Consider the following 22,214-nt stretch of genomic DNA (forward strand, 5'->3'; position numbering starts at 1 on the left):
CAATGTGAGATGCCTTGTAGTTGAAATAAACTAAAACTATTAAACTATTTTTATTTTACCAGGTAAGGCACCACTGAGCTATTCGGCTCTTTTTCAGAAGCGGCCTGGTTATCGCAAATGATAGCTCAACAAAGTAACTTATCACGTGGAAATGTATAGCAGCCAAATACTCTGAAGTGCATGTTTCTAGATGTGGAGGGAAAAACTGCAGCACCTGGAAAGATACATTCACATGACCACACTGAGAACAAGCAAACTCGCGAGTATACAGGCGGTCAGGGTCGGGATCGAACCCACACCACCTCTTGTATACCAGGCGGGATAGTCAACATCTCCTGGCCACCGTGGTGCAAGGTTAACAGCGGCGACGCTGCGTTTGCTGACTTTGCGTTCGTTGTTCTCGCAGCAACGGCGACCGCGAGATCGAGTTTGCGGACGGACAACGCGAGGTGCACACGGCGCGCTACAAGCGGCGCGAGTACCCGGACGGCACCGTCAAGACGGTCTTCCCCGACGGACGCCAGGAGACGCGCTACGCCTCGGGGCGCCTGCGGCTCAAGGACAGCGCCGGCAACATCGTCTTTGACGGCACCGATGCCCACTAAGCGCCGCCCGATTAGCGCGGTCGGCTACGTACGGCGCGAGGAGAAGTTCAACGTGCGTACGTACATCAGCGCTGGCGCCCTCTGTCCCCTGGCTCAAGTCCCGTCGCGTGAGCTGAGCCGGTGACATGCCGTGGCACGATGAACCAAGTTTTGTGGCGCGCTGTGGCGGTGCCGGTTGGTGCTGCAGTCTGCTCTGTGACACAGTTGCATGCCGTGGAAAGCTCTGGCATGTTTTGGTACGTCATGGTACACCGAACAAGCTGTGGCACACTGAAAATTGGTCGTGGTTATAGACACGGTTAAAACGCAATCTGACACATCTCATGCAATTAAAGTGAAACCTTCTAATGATCTCTTTCAAAATGCTCAATGCATCCACTCAGACACGTGACGAATCAGATCTCTCATCTCATCCAAGACAGGTCCCAAACCCTTGACACATTTATTCCCACAGCCTTTGTCATATTCCATACAGATCTGAAATTGGATCCGTGTATAAATCAATGGAACAGTCGTTCTGAACTTCCCACCCGCATAGCCTGCCTACAGCAGGGCACAGAAGGGCATTGTTTTTTTAAGGCCACCACCACCTGGCAGCGTTCACTCACCGATGTAAGAAGAAGAAGAAGAAAAACTCCACTGGCAAAGTTATTTTAAAATGTTTTTATAATAATATTGATGCAATAGATATGCACATTTCTTGTCGTGCCTTTTGTCAAAGAGCCAGCACACGGTGCCTTATCATGTGCCAAGTCGTACGTCACACTGCACTTCAGCTCGTCGATTGGGATTGCAAAACTTGGCGGGAGCCTCCCGATAAAGAGTCTTGAGACTCGACGACGAGGCTTTCACGGGTCAACAAAGCGTGACAAAAACTAACGATGATACAATATTCAACCGCGAGCCACGGCTTCCTCATCTCATATAAGCCGTGCTCACTGAAGGAATTGCATGTGCCTTAAGATCAAAGAAGGGAAATCTTGAATGTGTCATAAAAGATGGCTTCTGAATTTTGGCACTAATTTGGCAGATGATTCCGCTGCCGATGTCCGGCAGAGAGGGTGACAAGCCTACGAAGGAGGTCAGAGTCGGCTGATCCCCGTGCCTGAGATGGGTCAGTAAGGGTTCATGAGTTTCACATAACATTCAGGTCCAAGTCTGTGGGATTGCTTTATCAAGAGTTTGATATGTAGGTATGCATTCCTTCACTGGAAATCGATGCATTTTTTTACAGAACAAGCTGCTTATCAACTTGCATTATTTTATTTACTTTTATCAGTGACTCTTCATTCACGATATGATTACAGCTGAACTTGGGTTCATTATAAGCTAACAGATTAGTCGAATGTAGAAATTAGGTCACAGTGGTGCCCCCTGTTTGAAACGAGCATGAGGCAGAGCACGTGTCTGCTGCTGGTCTTGAGCCAATGTTGCCTCTGGAGGATGGCCACTGCGACGATGGGTTAAGCCGGGGGCCGGCAACCAAAACAACGGGAAGAGTAATTTGTTTTGAATTCTGTAAATAAAATAAAAACATTTGAAGAGGAGCCGCAATGCAATGTGAACACGAGACGGTGCTCCTTAATAAATAACTTCACGAAACAGTTCCTTGAGTAGCCGCATGCGGCTCCGGAGCCGTAGGTTGGCGACCCCTACCCATGGTGAACTGGACTTCCATGGTGAACTGGACTTCCATGGTGAACTGGACTTCCATGGTGAACTGGACTTCCATGGTGAGCTGGACTTCCATGGTGAACTGGACTTCCATGGTGAACTGGACTTCCATGGTCAGGGGGTCAGCAACCAAAATAACAAGACGAGCCATTTTTTTTTCCCCGAATTTCAAGAGCTGCACTGCAGCCCTTAAAGAGCCACCGCATGCGGCCCCGGAGACGCAGGTTGCCGACCCCCTGGGTAAAGCTGACCCCCAAATAGAGCTCTCACATTCTGCCCGATTGTGAGCGGGAGCGCCCTGCCACAGCGCCACCTGAGCTGGCAGCTGCATTGTTATTATCTACGGAAAAATCTGCCTCTGCTCATGTTTGCAATCTTCAGGGCATGTGATCCAGAAGATTGTGCCGATATTTGTTGGCGAGTCAAATCTACAACTGTCGTTTTTTTTTTATCCCCCAAACATTTTATTGTAATGTTAATACTTACATATATTCAGTGCTTGCCACTGCTGAGCAGTCAAGCAGAGATGCCTCCTCGATCGTTAAAATGCCAAAGCTGATGTGTTTTGGACCAATGCGCACGGCTGGTCCAATCTTTGTAGAACTTTGGGATTTTCCCACGCAATGATGGGAGATGAGGCTATTGGCAGGTGTTCACACTGACAGGCAACATACACTTAGCTCCGTCAGATCATCACAAATGGCCAATAATGGAGAGGCAAGACCACGTGCAGTTTCTGGACACGATTGCAAGGCAAACGCACGGTGGATGGAGTCGGAATTAAAGATTTTCCACACATCCAATTATCACGGTTGGCTATGTACGGTGCTAAAGAAGTTCAACGTACACTATCAGTCATCCGCCCACCCAGCTGCAGAGTAATGTTTGACGCGCGACGGCAAAGCTGATCTTTTTAATTCTCAAAGCTGGACTTTAGCAAAATCAAGGGGAAAATCAAATGTGATTTTTTGTTGTTGTGTGGTCATTGGTGATCAGGCTGAGATGATGTAACTACACTTGAGAAACAGGTTTAATTTCAGTCCACTGCCTGGATTCGAACCCATGTTAGCATGCGTGCCAGGTTAGAACTGATGTCTGAAGTCAATGTAGCGGCCTCAAGTAGCTGCAGATGTCCCGTAACCCCATCACATACAACATGCAGAAATATAAAAACATTGCTGCTCACGGCATTCAGTGCAGGTGTGGAATAATAAGCAGTGGTACTATTAATTCAGAATCAGAATATTTATACTGGAAGAATCCGATGAGCTATAAAGCTCTTTACCACAGATGTCCGGTTGGGGTACGGGGTAAGAACGTTACACCAACAAACAGTACAGAAACACGATAGGAGTGCAAAGTTCAAGAAAGGTAAACAAATCACCCAGACACATACAAAATTAAACTAATCCATCCCCATCCTAGCAGACAAAGCCCACTGAGGTATTCAATAATTTTTTAAAAAACGATCTGGCCACAAATGATAGCTCAACAAAGTGGCTGATTATTTGGACATTTTTAGCAGCAAAATAATCTAAAGAGTCTAAACCGGTGAAAAAAATCCACGCGACCACGAGGAGAGAGACATGCAAACTCCAAATATATAGCAGGCGTCGGGGTCGGGATCGAACCCCTGACCTAATCGGAGTACATGTCAGGATTTAGTCATGCCAGTGCCTATCAGCCCCTGGCTTCGGGAACGCCAAGCCGATGCATGTTCGCAGCAATAACCTGCACCTACTTTTCAGAGACATTTAGAGGCCCACCTCTTAACAAGGCCGGGTTTTCAGGCGACACAGGCTCTAGAGGTACGGTCATTTCGCGATCAAAATCTTGCATCGGGATCACTGTCACTTGATTCCAATGGAAAAATAACACGATCATTATCTTATGTGGAAATAAGACGTGATGTAGGCAGTCCCAACGGACCGCAAATCAGATGATGATCCGTATGTCTGATATTTTAAGATTGTAAACAGTTGTGTTGCTTATTCCAGCATTCTTCATTAATTTTCAGAGGGGGGGCCACTTTCGCTGATAAGACATCATCAGTGTGAGAGCCGCCACACATTTGAAACCGTTGGGGGTTTGATAGCAGCACGATGATGATGGGGGGGGGGGTGTTTTCACCATTTGTGTATTGTCAGGGGCCGCGCGGGCCTTGCGTTGAAGAGCACTGGCTTATTCGGTCGAAATGCGGGTCATGTTGCAAGGGGTGTTACCTACGGCACCTGCAAGCTGTGTGAATGGTTTGCACCCTGGACTCGCAATTCACAGCGCTCCGGGTCTGACTCAACCTCCCAGCGAGGCAGTGGAAACAATGGGGGGCAGATTTCTCTCTCACCCTCCACCTCGCCCTGCACCTTACCCTCCACCTTACCCTCCACCTCACCCTCCACCTCACCCTCCACCTCACCCTTCACCTCACCCTCCACCTCACCCTCCACCTCACCCTCCACCTCACCCTCCACCTCATCCTACACCTCACCCTCCACCTCACCCTCCACCTCACCCTTCACCTCACCCTCCACCTCACCCTCCACCTTACCCTTCACCTCACCCTCCACCTCACCCTCCACCTCACCCTCCACCTCACCCTCCACCTCACCCTCCACCTCACCCTCCACCTCACCCTCCACCTCACCCTTCACCTCACCCTCACCCTCCACCTCACCCTCCACCTCACCCTCCACCTCTCCATCCACCTTACCCTCCACCTCACCCTCCACCTAACACCCCACCTTACCCTCCACCTCACCCTCCACCTCACCCTCCACCTCACCCTCCACCTCACCCTTCACCTCACCCTCCACCTCACCCTCCCCCTCACCACCTCACCCTACACCTCACCCTCCACCTCACCCTCCACCTCACCCTTCACCTCACCCTCCACCTCACCCTCCACCTCACCCTCCACCTCACCCTCCACCTCACCCTCCACCTCACCTCACCCTCCACCTCACCCTCCACCTCACCCTCCACCTCACCCTCCACCCGACCACTGCCTCTGACCAACCAGCGGCATAAATGGGTTCGCCGAAGCGACGTCAATCGGCAGGCCCCCGTGTGGTGGGGGGGTAAACTGTGGGTACGTCGACCTCTTCCAACATGTCTGGTCGGTGTGGAATAGTTAGGCCAATTGTCCAATTGTCCCTCGAGAGCTCCTTCGAGTGGGGAGGCCCGTCTGACCAGCAGTGGCATGAGGAAGCAGCGGCAGGGCTGCACATGTATCGTGCCTACAAGGATTCCACGGCCACTACAGTCAAACATTCGTGATGAAGGCTGATCTGTTTTTTTATACATTTTTTTTTAAGTATGTATGTCCGGTACATACTTATGGGCTTGCGATGTATGAGCCAGTGAGTTCTGAGAACTGTGTACAATGAATATGCATGGAATTATTATCGAATTTCAATTACAGTTACATTCCTTATGAATGAGGTTTTTTTCTGGTCTGTACTTGGTCATTTCGGATGACATCGGCTAGCGCTTGGTTGACCAGACTAGAGAAAAGTTAGCTGCTGTGAAGTGGAGCTCAGGCTTCAGGAATACATTACTCCGTGGACATTAGGGGTATCCATGGATTGCCTAATATAAACCCATGGGCTTTGTTTCCACCAAAAGGTTGCTCCATGTCATATTAAGGCGAACCCAAACGTATACACGTGACTGATTATAAATAATTAGTATGGTAAATCATCATTATCATCATCTCTATGATTAATCCATTGCTATATGAACGCCTCCCAAAGCCACCACCATCTAACAATGTCATAACCAACCCCTAGCACCTGCACGTACAAAATATAATTCATCTTCTTGGTTCTTTCGGTAAAGTAACGTAGAAGGAAAATAATAATAATATTATGTTTTATTTTTATTATTTTATTATTTTCCTTCTACGTGACTTTACCGAAAGAACCAAGAAGATGAATCCCTGCAGTCACGAAAGCTTTAAATCGAAAAATATAAATTCTTCTTGCATGTACATTATAAGCGCATGCACACATCCTTGCGGACACCGTGTAATTACTGATGTGCACGCACACTGTGCACGTACTTGCACCCCGCGCGCTCAATACGTGAGTGTAGGACCACCTCGCCAACACCCTGGGCAACCCGAATTCCACTCCAGCATCTCCTTACTCCACATCCCCAAACGTTCATTCCATTCTGGTGATTATCAAACCATTGCCCCAGAATCTCGTAAATATCTCTAAATAAGCTCAGGCCTCCTGTAAATCAGCTGACGTATTTGGTCACCCCCGTTCTGAATCTCTCCCCCGCCCTGAATGAAAGCGGACAGTGCTCACTTCTGCTCCCGCATTTCCTTCTGTGTCCCCTCTCATCGCCTTTTCATCTGCGGTGGCGAGATGTTAACTCCTACGCCTGGTATGCGGGAGGTCGTGAGTTCGATCGCGACCCTGACGCTGGTATATTTGGAGTTTGCACGCTCTTTCCGTGGTCGCATTAATTTTTCTCTGGGTCCTCCCGGTTTTTCCCTCCACATTTAGAAACATGCATTTAGAGTATTTGGTTGCTATACATTTCCACGTGATGAGCCACCGAGTTCCGATATCATTTGTGGCCAGGCCGCCTTGCCTGGTAAATAATAGAATAGTTTAGTTTTATCGCACACATCTTGGCCCGGTCATTACTTCTCTCCCTGTCCAGCACGTCTTTCTTCCTGTTGCTAAATCTTTATTTAGCCCTTGCTCTCTCGCCTTGGGGATTTTTTGTCTTGGCATCCTTTTCCATTCCTTTCTCTCTTCCCATACGTTGCATCTCTTCACTCTACGCCTCTTACCATGATGTGCGACAGTGTTTTTTTTATCCTAATCAAAACTAATTCTTCCCGTGCATTATATATCTTGACTCTACTCCTCTTACCATGGCGTGTGATGGTGTGTTTTTTATCCGAGTAAAAACGAATTCCTCGTGTTTTTTTATGGGGAAAAAACGTTATACTTGTTAACTAAAATCCTGTGGTGGGTCAATCCTTTGTGGTATGTTTGTGCGTGTATTGCTCTTTTGTACAGACACGTTTTGTGAAAGTGTTGATGTGCTTTTGCCCAGGAGGGCCTTACTGAGGATCGATACTTTCAGAAAGTTTGTTCTTGGGATGTTTGGTCCAGTCGTCGGTATATCAGATGCGTGCCTTTTTATTTTTACATCTGGAAGGGAGCTGCAGTGGCCAGACGAAATCGTCACAGAGCCGTAGAGAAATCGCAAGACTTCACACGACCTGTGGAACCTACTCCTGCCAACATGCAACGTGTCACCTGCGACCTTTGACAGTTTTCCAGACCAGATCTCTTATAGAGGAGAACGTGAACGCCTTGGCAAAGCGGCGGATCAACAATCGCCGTGAGAAATACAAAAACGGTGCTGTGCTTATACTTTTACAAAGTTCTCGGAGCTGAAATCACTTTTACACGTGTGCCTTAAAGTGTGCAGTGTTGATATGAATATTAACGTTTTTTTAATCTTTAAACTGTGAAACGGGGCCTTGATATTTTAAGGGTCAAAATTGCGTGTTATTTTTTTGTAAATAAAGATTTGTTTTTGTGTTTTGTTTATCTGTGGCTTTAGTGAACAATAAAGCATGGCACTGCCATTTAATGGCATTCCCTCCAATCTGTCCTGATGTCCGCGCCCTAACTTCACGCAATTTTCGAGTCCCATCTGCACCTCCGATTAGCACGGTTGGCCACGCATGGTACAAAATAAGTTCTACATGCATTAAAGTCCATAATAAAGGTGTTTGAGTTAAATCGCATAAATATGAATGTGTCGTTAAACCCGCCACCACCCGACAGCCAATTGGTAAGGTGTGTCGCATAAACAAAACGTGTCAATTAGTGACTAGTTCAGCACACTGGTGTGTCGGAGAGTAAACCCACAACATGTACAATTTGAGTACGAAATTTCACTGCTGATTACAACCAACTCCATCAAGCAATTAACCAGAATTGTGAATAGCATCCATAACAAACTCGTTCCTCGTTTCCACGGACCTCTCAAACTTCTAGACGTCATCGTGGCCACAAGCCGTTGATGCCACCCAGACCTCATTGCTGCTGTCAGGAGACGTATCTGCCCTTAAAGAGAAACCTGACCCAACCATGAAGATTTGCTCGATTATGGTTTTCAACACAAACGCCATTGAGTAAAAACCGGTAAACATCTTCCCTGATATGACTAACAGCGTCAGAACTAAAACAGTCCCCGCCTCCCCTTGCCAATTAGCAATACGATGCATTTTGCTTTCAGCCAGTGGTAGCGTAATCCCCGCTTGTTGCAGAGGTTGACGGTTGGAATCCAGCGGCTGCCCTGGTTAGTACTGTGGATGTATTAACCAACAACAAACCGCACGCTGTCTGCTTCACAGGAACGTTTCTGTGACGCAATTCGCAAAAATAGGTCATGGTTCCAATTTGTGCCAAGTTTCATAATTATTCCACGAGGAATATGCATCGCAATCGTCGCCCCCGACTGGTTCAAGCGGTGCTGTGTGTAACGTGTGGGGACAATGAGCCTCCATCAGGCAAGGGGCCGTCCATAAATGACGTTACGCGATTTTGGACGATTTTTGACCCCCCCCCCTCGTCACACGGCGTCACAAAAAGTCAGACCCCCCCCCCCTCAAATATGACTGCCCCCCCCCCCCCAATAAAACCATCAAATCGCTTTAAACTATTGTCATTGTAGTGCGTATTTAATGTGCCGCTGCACGCTGATGTTGTAGGAGAAAACATTTTTTTAAAAAGTATATTTAATTAAGTAGAACGTGTTGTCTATATTTATTAAAAGTTACAATATTTTGTTTTAATTGAGTATTGAATAAAGTTCATGCTCTTTTTTATTCTTCTCATGCAACGCAGTTGGTTTTTGCTTAGATTTCTATTTGCCTCACGTCTGTACTTTTTATTTAACATCATTGCTTTTCTCATTTTCGTGGCCTCAGGTCGCAAGCTGAGACTTTCGTGATCTCTAAGAAGAGTTATCACGCGGTTAAAACAAAACGAACTGAAGAGAAACCAAACAATGAAGCAAATACAAGCAGACAAATTCGCCTCCTTCCCATAAAATGTCCCTCCACATCAACACATTGTTTTTTACACATCCCATCAACCAGACAGTTTTCCTGGAGTAATTTTTTAATCAGCATTGGCTTAATGTAATGACATCATAATAACAGTCTGGACCACTGTACAGGTTCCACAGGATTGGAAGGATGCCATGGCGGTCCCTCTCTTTGAGAGGGGGACCGCACAGACTGTAACAACTACAGGGGCATCTCTCCTCAGTCTACCGGGAAGGGTCCTGGCAAGGATTATTCAACACTGCCTTGCCATGAAAGCTGAGGAGAGGCTTGCAGAGTCCCAATGTGGTTTCAGGAAAGGGTAGTCCTGCACAGATGCCATCTTTTCTGTCCGTCTGCTATATCAGAGGTGTAGGGAATGCCAACAACACCTACATCGAAGCTGTATTGACCTGGTTAAGGCCTATGATACAATCAGTAGGCCTGGGCTCTTGGTTGTTCTTCCTGCTTTCAGAGTCCCTGAACCTCTGCTCACAATCATTAAGTATGCTGATGATCTGGTGATTGCTGCTCACTCAGATGAGGAGTTGGGGACGCTGCTGCTGAAACTTGGGGCTTGCCACTAAGATGTGGGGCCTTACCACCAGCCCCACCACAACTAAGCACCTGCCTTGGTATGTTCTACCATCAGACACTCCACCCTCACAACAACCAATCGGCGATGGGGCAGTTGTGGAGAGAGTGGAGAGTTCCCCATACCTGGGCATTGTCCTCATGACCGGCTTCAGTGTGACAGCAGAGGTCTCACTCCGAATCAGTCGAGCGGCATTATCTTTTCATTGGTTGCATAACGCTGTGTGGAAGCTACCTGGTCTCTCGCTCCACACGAAGCTTCAGGTCTTCTCGGCCATGGTCATGCCCTCCCTTCTCTGCGCTTGCGAATCATAGACCCCCATAATGGAACATCTTCGCCAGTTAGAAACATTTTGGCTGACCTGCCTACGATCTTTCCTGGATTTAACCGGCTGGATTGTGTAAGGCGCTCACAAATTCTTGAAATATCTGGGCAAAGTCCCATTGGGGAACTCCTCCGGCAAGCAAGGCTGCGTTGGCTGGGTCATGTAGCCCGCATGCCCAGCCACCGCAGGCCTAAGCAGCTTTTGTTCGGCCGAATAGAGGGGGCTAAACAGGCGTTGCACGGGATAGAGTAGAGATGGAGTGATGTGGTACAGGAGGATGTGGAGCAGAGTGGACTTGCTGATGACTGGTACCAGCGGTGTCAAGATCGGCCTCTGTGGAGGAGGCTCGTGAAGGACGCTACTGGGCAGTTGGAGGCAGTCTCTCTCCAGCAACAACGGAGGGCAGAGGAGTGACGCTCACAACAACGAGCGGAGCGACGAGTGGCTAAAGCACAGCAAGTTGGCACAGTAGGGGCACAGGTGGTGCATCGGCCAGTCAGTCGACCCATGGCACCTGGGTTTGTCCCGTGACCTCCTGCCGGCGGGCGTTCGACACTTCACGTGGCCTCAACGTGGACATAGCCTGGCACAAGCGCCGTGGTGACATCGCCGCCACTTAGTGGCGAATGGCGGTTATTGTTGTTATTGGGTGGGCCAACACCAGTGACGATTATATAAGCCGGTTCTGGGCCTCCCCTAGGTTGACTCAGCCTGAAGTGAGTACCTGGTACGGTGTGTAACCATCGCCATTAGGGAGACAAAGGCGGCCGGGCGTGGTGTTGGCCACCCACCCCTTCGTGTGCCGTGACGGCCTTCATATGTGCTCGTTAAACAGCACTTGCCCCAACAGTCTGTTAAGGCTACACGGAGATCTTTGTCTTTGTATATTCCAACAACAACTGAGGGTAAGAGAAGCGACACTCACAACAACGAGCGGGGCGCCGGGCGGATAAAATATAGCGAGTTGGCACAGTAGGGGGGCACAGGTGGTGGTGCATCTCCCGGTCATCTCAGTCATCCATGGCACCTGCTGGTTCTGTCCCGAGACCTCCTGCACCTAGCCTGGCACAGTAGGGGGTACAGGTGGTGGTGCATCTACCGGCCATCTCAGCCAGCCCACGGCACCTGCTGGGTCTGTCCCGTGACCTGTCAGCGAACTGTCGACACTTCACCAAACCTGTCAACCCCTATCAGCGCCCTACCTTATTACAGACCAATGCAGACCTTATTGGTCACCCCGTGCCCTTATAAATCTCAACCTTCATCCGACAAAGTCCCATCACAAGGTGAAAAACACAAACAAATAGACAAAAATATGATTATTTTTTCTGCCCGTATTGAAACGGCTGTACGCCCTATGGACCTCAAAACTCAATGTCCCTGCACCTGCTTCAACGTTGCCTCAAAGTGCACCTAGCCTGGCACAGGCGCCGTGGTAACGTCACCGTCACGTCGTGGCGAACGGCTGTTGTATCGGTGTGTGTCTTTGTTGTATCGGTGTCTGTGTGTCTGCGCGCGTGCACACGCACGCGCGTGTCGATGGTTACGTGTTATTGGTTCTTTCGGTAAAGTCACGTAAATAGAAAACAAAACATCTAAATGTTTTAAATAAAATAAAAATAATTAAAATAATAAAACAAAAATTATAAATGTACAAAAAATGTAAATAATAAATTGAATTTAATAAAAAGCAAAAAACCCACGACGTTTCGATCGCAACACAAGGGGTCTTAGTGTATGCGCGCGGGGAGCGGTGGCGCAGCGGTTAGCGCACTGCGCCACTGAACCGGGCGCCTTCCCGAGTTCGACTCCCGCTCACAGTGAGCAGAAGCGCTGATGTAGATACTCGATATTCATTTGTTAATCTTTAAACAATCACAACACAACACGCGATGCCCTCCCCAGCCTCTGGGAGCTCTCCCCTCGCTTTGAGACTCGCGGGCTGACGTCAGCTGGAGCTGTCAACAGAGAAGAGGAGGGGGAGGAGGAGGGAGGGGAGGGGAGGAGGGGGAGGGCGGAGGAGGGGGGGGGAGGAGGGGGAGGGCGGAGGAGGGGGTGGAGGAGGGGGTGGAGGAGGGGGGGGAGGAGGAGGGGGGAGGAGGAGGGGGTGGAGGAGGGGGGGGAGGCGGAGGAGAGGGGGGGAGAGGGCGGTGGGGGCGAAGGAGGAGGGGGGGAGAGGGGAGGGAGGAGGAGAGGGAGGGAGGAGGAGAGGGAGGGAGGAGGAGAGGGAGGGAGGAGGAGAGGGAGGGAGGAGGAGAGGGAGGGAGGAGGAGAGGGAGGGAGGAGGAGAGGGAGGGAGGAGGAGAGGGAGGGAGGAGGAGAGGGAGGGAGGAGGAGAGGGAGGGAGGAGGAGAGGGAGGGAGGAGGAGAGGGAGGGAGGAGGAGAGGGAGGGAGGAGGAGAGGGAGGGAGGAGGAGAGGGAGGGAGGAGGAGAGGGAGGGACGCGCTCCTGCCCCGACGGCTGCTTTGTCCGGGCGAGAAGGGCCACACACACATATATATAAGGCGGCGGAGGAGTACGAGGAGGAGGACGAGGAGGAGGACGAGGTAGAGGTAGAGAGAGGCGATGGCCACGACGATGCAGCTGGGCCGAGTTCTGCAGCAGGCGGCGCGCCGGGGGCTGCTGCGGGGCGCAGTGCGAGCGGGGCCGGGGGCCGCACAACAGCGAGCCGGTGCGTGTGTGTGTGTACACGTGTGTGTGTGTACACGTGTGTGTGTGTACACGTGTGTGTGTGTACACGTGTGTGTGTGTACACGTGTGTGTGTGTACACGTGTGTGTGGTTGCATAATGCGTGTGTGCGGTTGCATAACGCGTGCGTGTATGTGTGTGTATACACGTGTGTATACACACGTCACCGCCACTTAGTGGCGAATGGCGGTTGTTGTTGTTGTATGTGTATTTGTTTATGTGTGTGTACGTATGTCTGTGTGCGTGTTTGTGCATGTGTGGGTGTATACACGTGTGTGTCGTGTGCATGTGTGCGTGTGTTTGTGTGTGTGCGTGTGTTTGTGCATGTGTGCATGTGTGTGTGTGCATGTTTGTGCATGTGTGTGCATGTGTGTGTGTGTACATGTATGCGTGTGTTTATGTGTAGTGTACGTATGTCTGTGTGTGTGCATGTGTAGGTGGATGCACGTGTGTGTCGTTGTGTGCATGTGTGTGTGCTGTTGACTGTGCGATTGCGCGTGTCTGTCCGTGCATTGCTGCATGTGTGCGTGTACGTGTGGGTGCATGCATGTGTGTATGCATGTCTTTGTGTACGTGTGGGTGTGCGTGCGTGCATATGAGTGTGTGTGTTTGTGTGCACGTCTTTGGGTCTGTGTGTGTGTGTGCATGCATCTGTGTGTATTGATGTCCACGTGTTTGTGTACGTCAGTGGGGAGGCGCTGACGCTGCGGTTATCACACCGGCGACCCGAGTTCGATTCCCGCTCATGACACATACCTGAACCGGTCACCTGGGAATGCCTCGTGCGGTAAACACAGATCACCATCAGGGTGGCCGGGCGTGGTGCTGGCCACCCACCCCCTCGTGTGTCCTGTCGGCATTCATTGGGTGCTACTCGCTAACAGCACTTGCCCCGACAGTCTGCTACAGAGGCATCTTCGTCTCTGCTGTTGATTTGTATGAAGACGGCGGTCACCGCATCGCGTGGCGCTTTCAGATGCGATTCTGCGGCCGTCTGGAACGCTCTTCCTTCCGATATTAGGAAGCCGCTGGAGCTATGCACTTTTAAATCGTCATCACCTAGATTGTAAATGCATTTCTTTAGAATTGCTATTTGTTGTTTAGTTTGTTATCCTTCCCCCGTACCACCGATTAGCACGGTTGGCTACGTACGGTGCAAAAGAAGTTCATACAATAATTGCGTTCAACATGCATACATACATGCATTCATGCATTACGCACTGCGTACATCACAGTAGTGTGTGTCTTTGTCTCTGTGAGTGACGATTATCTGAACCGGTCCTGGGCCTCCCCTAGGTCGACGTAGACTCAAATGAGCACTTGCCCCAACGGTGTGTTAAGGCTATACGGGGGGTCTTTGTCTTTGTGATGCCACAGTCAATTCTCTCCACTATGCTAACAATCGGACTCGAGAACCCGAGTTCGATTCCCAGGCATGAACAACATCGGTGGCAGATTGTATCTAAACCCGACGTGTACCCCCTCTAGGTAGACTCGGCGGTAAACGAGCTCTATGTGTAGTCTGTAAACAATAGGTTACTGCACAGTACTCGGAGCTGGGAGTTGGCAATGACAAAAACAAGCGTTACCTTGTGTGTGTCCACGTGGTCGACCTTAACACGTGCACGCTAATGGCACTAGCACATCATAATAATTGCAAATTGCAAAGCGGACAGCATTTGCTCAATCTCCAAGACAGACACAGAGTGAGAGAGATTGACTCACAAGCGGCGAGAATGAACCACAAGGCAAGTGGGATGGCAGCAGTCAGGCGGTGAGCAGGCGCCAACAATTTCCTAAGCTCTGCGGTCCTCTATACATATTAAGATGCGCTCAGCCAAGTAATGAGTGTTTATTGTATGGGAGGAAACCAGAAACAGCCGGAGAAAACCCACGCGTGCGAGGGCGCAACACTCGATCCCGCACGGCACAGGCTAAACCGCCGCCCCCTGGCAGATCCATGATTATACCACCTCCCTGAACGCCCACGGGGAGGGAGATTCACAATATTTAAACGATCCACACTGTCGCCTGCAAGGGTCTGTGCGTGTGGTGTGAAGGGAGCGGTGGTGTAGCGGTTAGCGCGCTGCGCTACGAATCCGGCGACCAGAATTCGATTCCTGCTCACGGCCAACACCAGTGACGATTATCTAAACCGGTCCGGGGTCTCCCCTAGGTTGACTAAGCCTCAAATCAGTACCTGGCGTGGTGTGTAAACATCACCACTGGGGAGACAAAGGCAGCCGGGCGCGGTGTTGGCCACCCACCCCCTCGTGTGCCGTGCCGGCCTTCATAGGTGCTCGCTAACAGCACTTGCCCCAACGATCTGTTAAGGCTACACGGGGGATCTTTGTGTCCGGTGGGGAACGGTAGTTTAGTGATAAGCGCACTGAACCCGGCCACCCGAGTTCAATCCCCGCTCGTGACCTAGAACAGATAACAGTGTCCTGGGCCTCCCCTAGGTCGACTCAGCCTCGAAGTGTGCGTTCACTCGAGCCCCCTCTGTGTCAAGCGTTGGGCCCAAGGCCTCGTGTCCACGACCAGCGGGGAAGCCGGTCGGCTTGGTTCGTCAACGCGACCTGGACGGGCATGGCCCCACGTTTTGACGGCAACGTGGTCCCGAGCTCAAGTTGACAAGCTCGTGAGACGGATGGGTCGCTCTTCACACCAATCCAAGCGTTCGCATTGATTCATTATAACCTCCAAAAATTGCTCGTCTAAAATAAAATCAACAAGAGAAATTTTTTAATTTAAAGCTTTCGTGACTGCAGGGATTCATATTCTTGGTTCTTTCGGTAAAGTCACGTAGAAGGGAAATAATAAAATAATATTTCATTGATTTATATTATTTTATTATTTCTCTTCTACGTGACTTTACCGAACGAACCAAGAATAAGAGAAAATGGGTGATATTTCATGGCCTTTCTTCATTGCAGAATATTTGTTTATATTGGAGGAATGCGATGAGCTTTAAAGCTCTTTGTTTCCACACATGTCTAGTAGGGGCTGGTCATAAAGTGACAACAACAACCATACAACAAAACACGATCGGAGTATACAAGAAAAGTATGGCTTTTAAGATTTTATCTTGAAACGGGTAAAAAACCGGTCGGGCAATAAATGCGAATTTTCACCATGGGGACCTGGTTACCCTGGTAACCCTGGTTACCCTGGTTACCGAAACCTGGTAACAACAAAAACCATGGAAAAAATACAAAAACAACAATACAGAATCAGAATGTTTATTTATCCTGCAGGAGGAATCTAAGGAGCTGTCCAACTCAAACTTGATTTGAAGCTTTCGTGACTGCAGGAATTACTCTTTGGTTCTTTCGGTAAAGTCACGTAGAAAGAAAATAAATTAAATAATAGAATACGACGTTTCGATTGCAACACAAGCAATCGTCATCAGGTAGAAAACAAACCTAGTAAACTTAGAAACACAATGCAATACAACACAGAGAGTCGGCTAGCACAACAGTCAACACCTCACGTGGTTGATTACGTTCTTCCAAAGATTGCTACATTTAAGAGAGAGACAAAACATAGACACAAGACACACAGACAGGCACACTAGCAGAGAGAGACAACTCAGAGACACACAGAGAGAGACACACAGAGAGAGACACACAGAGAGAGACACACAGAGAGAGACACACAGAGAGACACACAGAGAGACACACACAACATAGACACAGAGAGAGACACACAGAGAGAGACACAGAGAGACAACACAGAGACACACAGATAGACACACAGAGACACACAGAGACACACAGAGAGAGACACACAAACAGACACACAAGCAGAGAGAGACAACACAGAGACACACAGAGAGAGACAACACAGACACAAAAAGAGACACACAAACAGACACACAAGCAGAGAGAGACAACACAGAGACACACAGAGAGAGACACACAACATAGACACACAGAGAGAGACACACAACATAGACACACAGAGAGAGACACACAACATAGACACACATAGAGAGAGACACACAACATAGACACACAGAGAGAGACACACAACATAGACACACAAGCAGAGAGAGACACACAGAGAGAGATGCACAACAAAGACACACAACTCTTTTTCACAGATGACCAGTCAGGGCGGGTAAGAACGCAACAACAACAAACAGTACAAACACACGATAAGAGTGCAAAGTACAATAAAGGTAAACAAATCACCAAAACACACACACAAATACAACAACTAAACCATCCCCATCCTGCCATACAAAGTCCACCGAGGTATTAACTTATTGTTCAAAAGCGGCCTGGCCACAAACGATAGCACACGGTCACGTAAGGTCGTGCATCATCGACGTGGTACAACTGGCGCAAATGAACACGAGGCTAATAGAACGCATTGCATAGAGAGCACGTTTCAATGCAGGTTGTTCTCCGAACCACTCATGGCATCACGGCCCCCCCATTAATGTCCTTCGTTTCAATTCAAGGGCCATGTTATTGTATTTCTTTTACGCAGAAACATTTTTCTGTAGAAATAATAAAAATTCGTGTAGCATGACCGAATCCAGGGATCAACAAACCTGCGGCTCCCAGAACCGCGTGCGGCTCTTTTAGGACCGCTTTGTGACGTCATTTAGTAGCGACCAGGGCGTCTTGTGTTCACCACGCGGTGCATTGTGGCTCTTGAAATATTGAACTTTTTTAAACCGAATTCGAAAAAAAATGTCACGTCTTGTCATTTTGGTTGCAGACCCCTGACTAAACTTTTACATCTAGTTACAATCACACTTCCCTCTGGCTGTGGAGGGTAGGGAGCAGTGATTGAGACGTCACAGAAGGGCGATTGAGACGTCACAGAAGCCACCAAACACTGAGAGCCACCACGACCAGTACCCCCTCTGCTCACCCCGACACCGCCGCTTCCACTCGCGATGTGGCGATCGACACCCTCGCTCCTCTGCGTTCAAACTCCCGGTTCACTCTCCGATCTTTACCCGGCCGGCCGTCGGTCCGTCCTGTAATTCTCTCGTTCTTGGTCTCCCTACCGATGCTCTCTCACTCCCATCCAACAATTTGGAAATGTTTCCGCGCGGGGTGATTGTCAATCCCTCCACGAATTCTCACAAGTCGCCTCTCCTCCTCCTCCTTCAACTCCGCTGGCTTCCCGTCGACGACACCGCTCTCTTTTCTGACGTGAGTCTCGAAATCTCTCCATGGCCTTGCCCCACCTTCATCTAGCCTCTCTCACCTCCAGCTCGTGTTTGGTCCTTCGACCTTCTTGCACCCCTCCACTGGGATAAAGCAGTCCCCGTCATTAACCTCCTTCCATTCCTCTCTTCAAGCGTCACCTCTTCTCCATTCTCTTCCCTCCCCGCGCCCCTCCACGCCTTCCCGTCCCTCCCCTACCCTCTCGTGACCCCTAAGTACCCCTCTAATGCTGCCACTCATTCCTCAGCCCTTGTAGCGCGCTCCCCTCCTGCCATCTAATCCTTTCGTTTATTCTGTCGCCGTTTTTTTGTAACGATGCTAAGCGCCTTGAGTGAAGGCGCTCGTCAAATTATGAACACAAATATAAGCTTAATTCTAGATTTGAAGCTTTCGTGACTGCAATGATTCATACTCTTAGGCTTTTTCGGTAAAGACACGTAGGTAAAAATAAATAATAATAAATAGATTATAAAAATAATAGAATAAGTAATAGAAATAAAATAATAAATCACGACGTTTCGGAGGCAACACAAGTCTCCGTCATCAGGTGGGACCGTCACAGCTAAAATTGAGACAGTAAATTTTAGCTGTGACGGTCCCACCTGATGACGGAGACTTGTGTTGCCTCCGAAACGTCGTGATTTATTATGTTATTAATATAATGATCATAATTTATTTATTTTTATTCATTTTTACCTACATGACTTTACCGAAAAAACCTAAGAGTACAAATATAAGCGTGGCATTACTGGATCAGGCCAGGGCTGTTCCTGGGGATGGTGCTTACCAGTGGCTGTGGCCACGTGGCATGCGGGAACTCTGGAGTGTCATTGTTGGCGCTGCGCTTTCAATCCCAGTGACTATTCCCTGAGGTTGACTCAGCCGATGTTGTATTATTATTACTAGGCTTTGCTTACCTAGGAAAGCCTCACTGATTCTCGTGATGATTTTATTTTAGGAGGGTCCTGCCAAGTTAATGCAGTAGACGAGGGAGGCGCGATGATTGCTGTATATGATGCCAATGTCGTGCTGTCATTTCAATGATTGATTTGTGTGGTGGTGATGATCGATATTACTCACTGGGGTAGCCGTGCGTGTGTGCATGCAGGTACGGCTGTGGGGAGCGGTGGCACTATGGTTAACTGGGCTATGAATCCAGCGACCCGAGTTCGATTCCCGCTCGCGACCAATATCGGTGGCGAATATCTGAACCGGTGCTGGGCCTCTCCTAGATCCACTCAGCCTTACATGGGTATCTTGTGCAGTGTGTAAACATCGCCACTGGGGAGACAACAGCGGCCGGGCGTGGTGCTGGCCACCCACCCCATCGTGTGCTGTGCCAGCCTTCATCGGTGCTACTCGCTCGCAGCACGTGCCCCTTTCGGTCTGTTAAAGATTGCACAGGAGATCTTTGTCTGTCAGGTGCAGTTACGTGTGTCGTGGGTTAAATTCAGGCGCACACTGGACTTTGGAGGCAACACTATGTATTAGCTAAACACAACGGGTAACATTAACAGGATAACGACATAGGGTGGTAACCACCGTTCCTAACTTAGCTAACACACCAGGATACTCAATTTCTGGACCGGAAACCGAGGATCGTAGATGGTGGCTTCATCCCAGAGTTGAAACCACTCCGGCGTGGCCGGCTCCGCCCCAGGCCACGCCCCCCTTCCCGATCCTTCAGGAAGGCCTGAGCCCCCAACCACGTGACCCCCCTGGGGCCCCTGCCCCCCCCCCCTTGATCCGGTCACGTGTCCTGTTGGGTTCACGCAGAGTGTCACGGCCTGACACGACCTCCGTGACACCCGCCTACAGCCCCCATACCGAGCCACAGTCGTGTCGTTCTACTACACTGCACATGCACGGTAGTTTGAAACAAATCTATTTTGCAGGGATGGTGTATGTGTGTGTGTCTAAAGGTACAAGGTACAGCGTTTGTAAGGTAATAAGCAGTGAACACATTTCTTTCTTTTTTTTGACAAAGTAATGTATTTGGAGTAAAGACTGACATATTTGGCATGGGAATTCTTGGCACAATTCACGGCCGGCGTGCAGGACAAAAAAAAATAATTCACGAAAAAGTCACTGATTAGATGGGGTTATACCCCCACATAAAGTGATCATTGTTTTATAATATTCGTATATTTAATTGAATATAAAAAAACTAATTTAAATAAAAACACCATAAAATGTACGTATTTTAATTCACATCAAGTGGGATTTATCAAAGTCACGCTCTTAACATGTGTTGGCATTTCTAATTGATTGAGATTAAATCATAGGTAGAAAAAGTTAATCAGGGGCGACCAATTTACAATTAGGACGTTCCAATGACAGACTGGGACAACAACAACAAATCAGCCCCAGGCTTTTTGTAAACACAGAGGGGGCCCAAATTGCCATGCGATCTCATTGGGCCCATTTGGGGCTGGGTCCAAAAAACAAATGGGGCCGGTGAGAAAGTGATCATTGGGGCTGCCGAATATATGGTGACTTAATGCGAACTTAGAGCGTAAATAAGTAATGTAGCGTACACATTCGAGGTAATAACATTTTACTTTTTACTCGTTTAAGTTAGACTGTAAAGTATTGCCATGCCCTCTTTAGTGGGGTCGTTTTTACTCAAAAAATAAATTGAAAATTAATCACATTTGCAATTTCCTCCACACACACCGGCCCACCGGCCTTCAAAATGGACTGCCCCACCGGGCATTTGCCCCTACGGACTGCTGCCACTATGGCCAGTCTGGGCCTGGGCACAACGTTGCCCACCACGTGCCAACGTTGGCACCGTTTACTGGGTCGTGGCCTCCGTTCCAAAGTTGCAGCCTCTTACTTGAGGCTAAGGGAGGTTGGTGGTCCTTGTAAAAGAGCTGCCAAGCTCAATGGACCTTACCGGCTGGAATAAAGTCTTTGAATCTGAGTCCGCATTGTGTATTTGATGGTAGTGACTGGACAGACAAAAAAATCATCCGCGACCGTATTCTCCAGATTATAAGACGAACTTTTAGCCCCTGTTTTTAAAAGCAAAAGTTGGATGTGTGACCTATAATCAGAAAGCTACTTTTTATTTAACCAGGTAAGGCCCACTGAGCTAAATAGCTCTTTTTCAGAAGCGACCTGGTCACAAATGATAGCTTAACGAAGTGGCCTCATCGTTATCTGTAAATGTATATCAGCCAAATACTCTAAACGCACGTTGATTCTAAATGTGGAGGGAAAAACTGGAGAGCACGCAAACTCCAAAAATACAGGCGTCAGGGTCGGGATCAAACCCACGACCCCCTGCGTACCAGGCGAGGTAGTTAATGTCTCGCCACCGCAGCGTCTTGTATGTTTGCGAGAGACCAGATTTGTTCTAACTTTATCGACACCGGGCACACGTTTGGGGTGCGTCTTACTTCGTGGAGCACCTTACAATCTGGAGAATGCGGTAAGAGGCGCACGGTACTGAAACGTCGCAATTACTTTATGGTGTAGTGCAGGGGGGTCCCCAACCCCTGGGTCATGGATCGGTACCGGTCCGTGACCTGTTCAGAACCGGGCCGCACAGCAGCAGGAGGTGAGCGGTGAGTCCGCGCGTGGAACCCGCCCCCATGATTTTATTTAGCACTTCCGTCCGTGCCTCTTTCCCGCACCGCACACTTGTCTCAGTCACAGTGTTGGTAAGCCCACAAGCTCTAACCCCTAGTAGCCAAAATGAGTAAAAAACAAACGTCGCTGGAGAGCTGCTTTGGAAAGGGGGAAAGACCCAATGATGACCCCCCCCTCCCCCTGCCCGGTCCGTGAAAAAATCGTCTTCCACGAAACCGGTCCCTGGTGCCAAAAAGGTTGGGGACCGCTGGTGGAGAGAGTAGAACTCACTTTGGTTGGAAAAGCACGTGCCCACACTTGTATCGATAGATATTTTTGGATATATGTTGATGGAAAAGAGCTCATTGTGAATTGGACTCCCATTGGAGTTGAGCCCACCGCATTAGATCTTAACCGGTGCTTAATTTCAACCAGAAATGTGTGCTATGCTATTTCTGGCCATTATTGTATACTCT

General features: G+C 49.1%; 2 protein-coding genes across 2 annotated transcripts in view; both read left to right on the forward strand.

Annotated features, from left to right (window-relative positions):
• Nucleotides 1-7,921, forward strand: part of CPAP (centrosome assembly and centriole elongation protein) — a 39,206-nt gene extending 31,285 nt beyond the window's left edge. Inside the window, exon 16 of the mRNA XM_078616212.1 lies at nucleotides 407-7,921. Coding sequence (XP_078472338.1) covers nucleotides 407-605 — 199 coding nt within the window. The 3' untranslated portion in view covers nucleotides 606-7,921. The remainder of the gene's footprint in view (nucleotides 1-406) is intronic.
• A 4,775-nt stretch (nucleotides 7,922-12,696) lies between these two features.
• The window catches only part of LOC144734106 (thiosulfate sulfurtransferase/rhodanese-like domain-containing protein 3), a 39,031-nt gene continuing 29,513 nt past the window's right edge, over nucleotides 12,697-22,214 (forward strand). Inside the window, exon 1 of the mRNA XM_078616168.1 lies at nucleotides 12,697-12,955. Coding sequence (XP_078472294.1) covers nucleotides 12,850-12,955 — 106 coding nt within the window. The 5' untranslated portion in view covers nucleotides 12,697-12,849. The remainder of the gene's footprint in view (nucleotides 12,956-22,214) is intronic.

This window comes from Lampetra planeri, chromosome 50 (assembly GCF_965212315.1).
Source record: "Lampetra planeri chromosome 50, kcLamPlan1.2.h2, whole genome shotgun sequence".
Classification (NCBI taxonomy): Eukaryota; Metazoa; Chordata; class Hyperoartia; order Petromyzontiformes; family Petromyzontidae; genus Lampetra; species Lampetra planeri.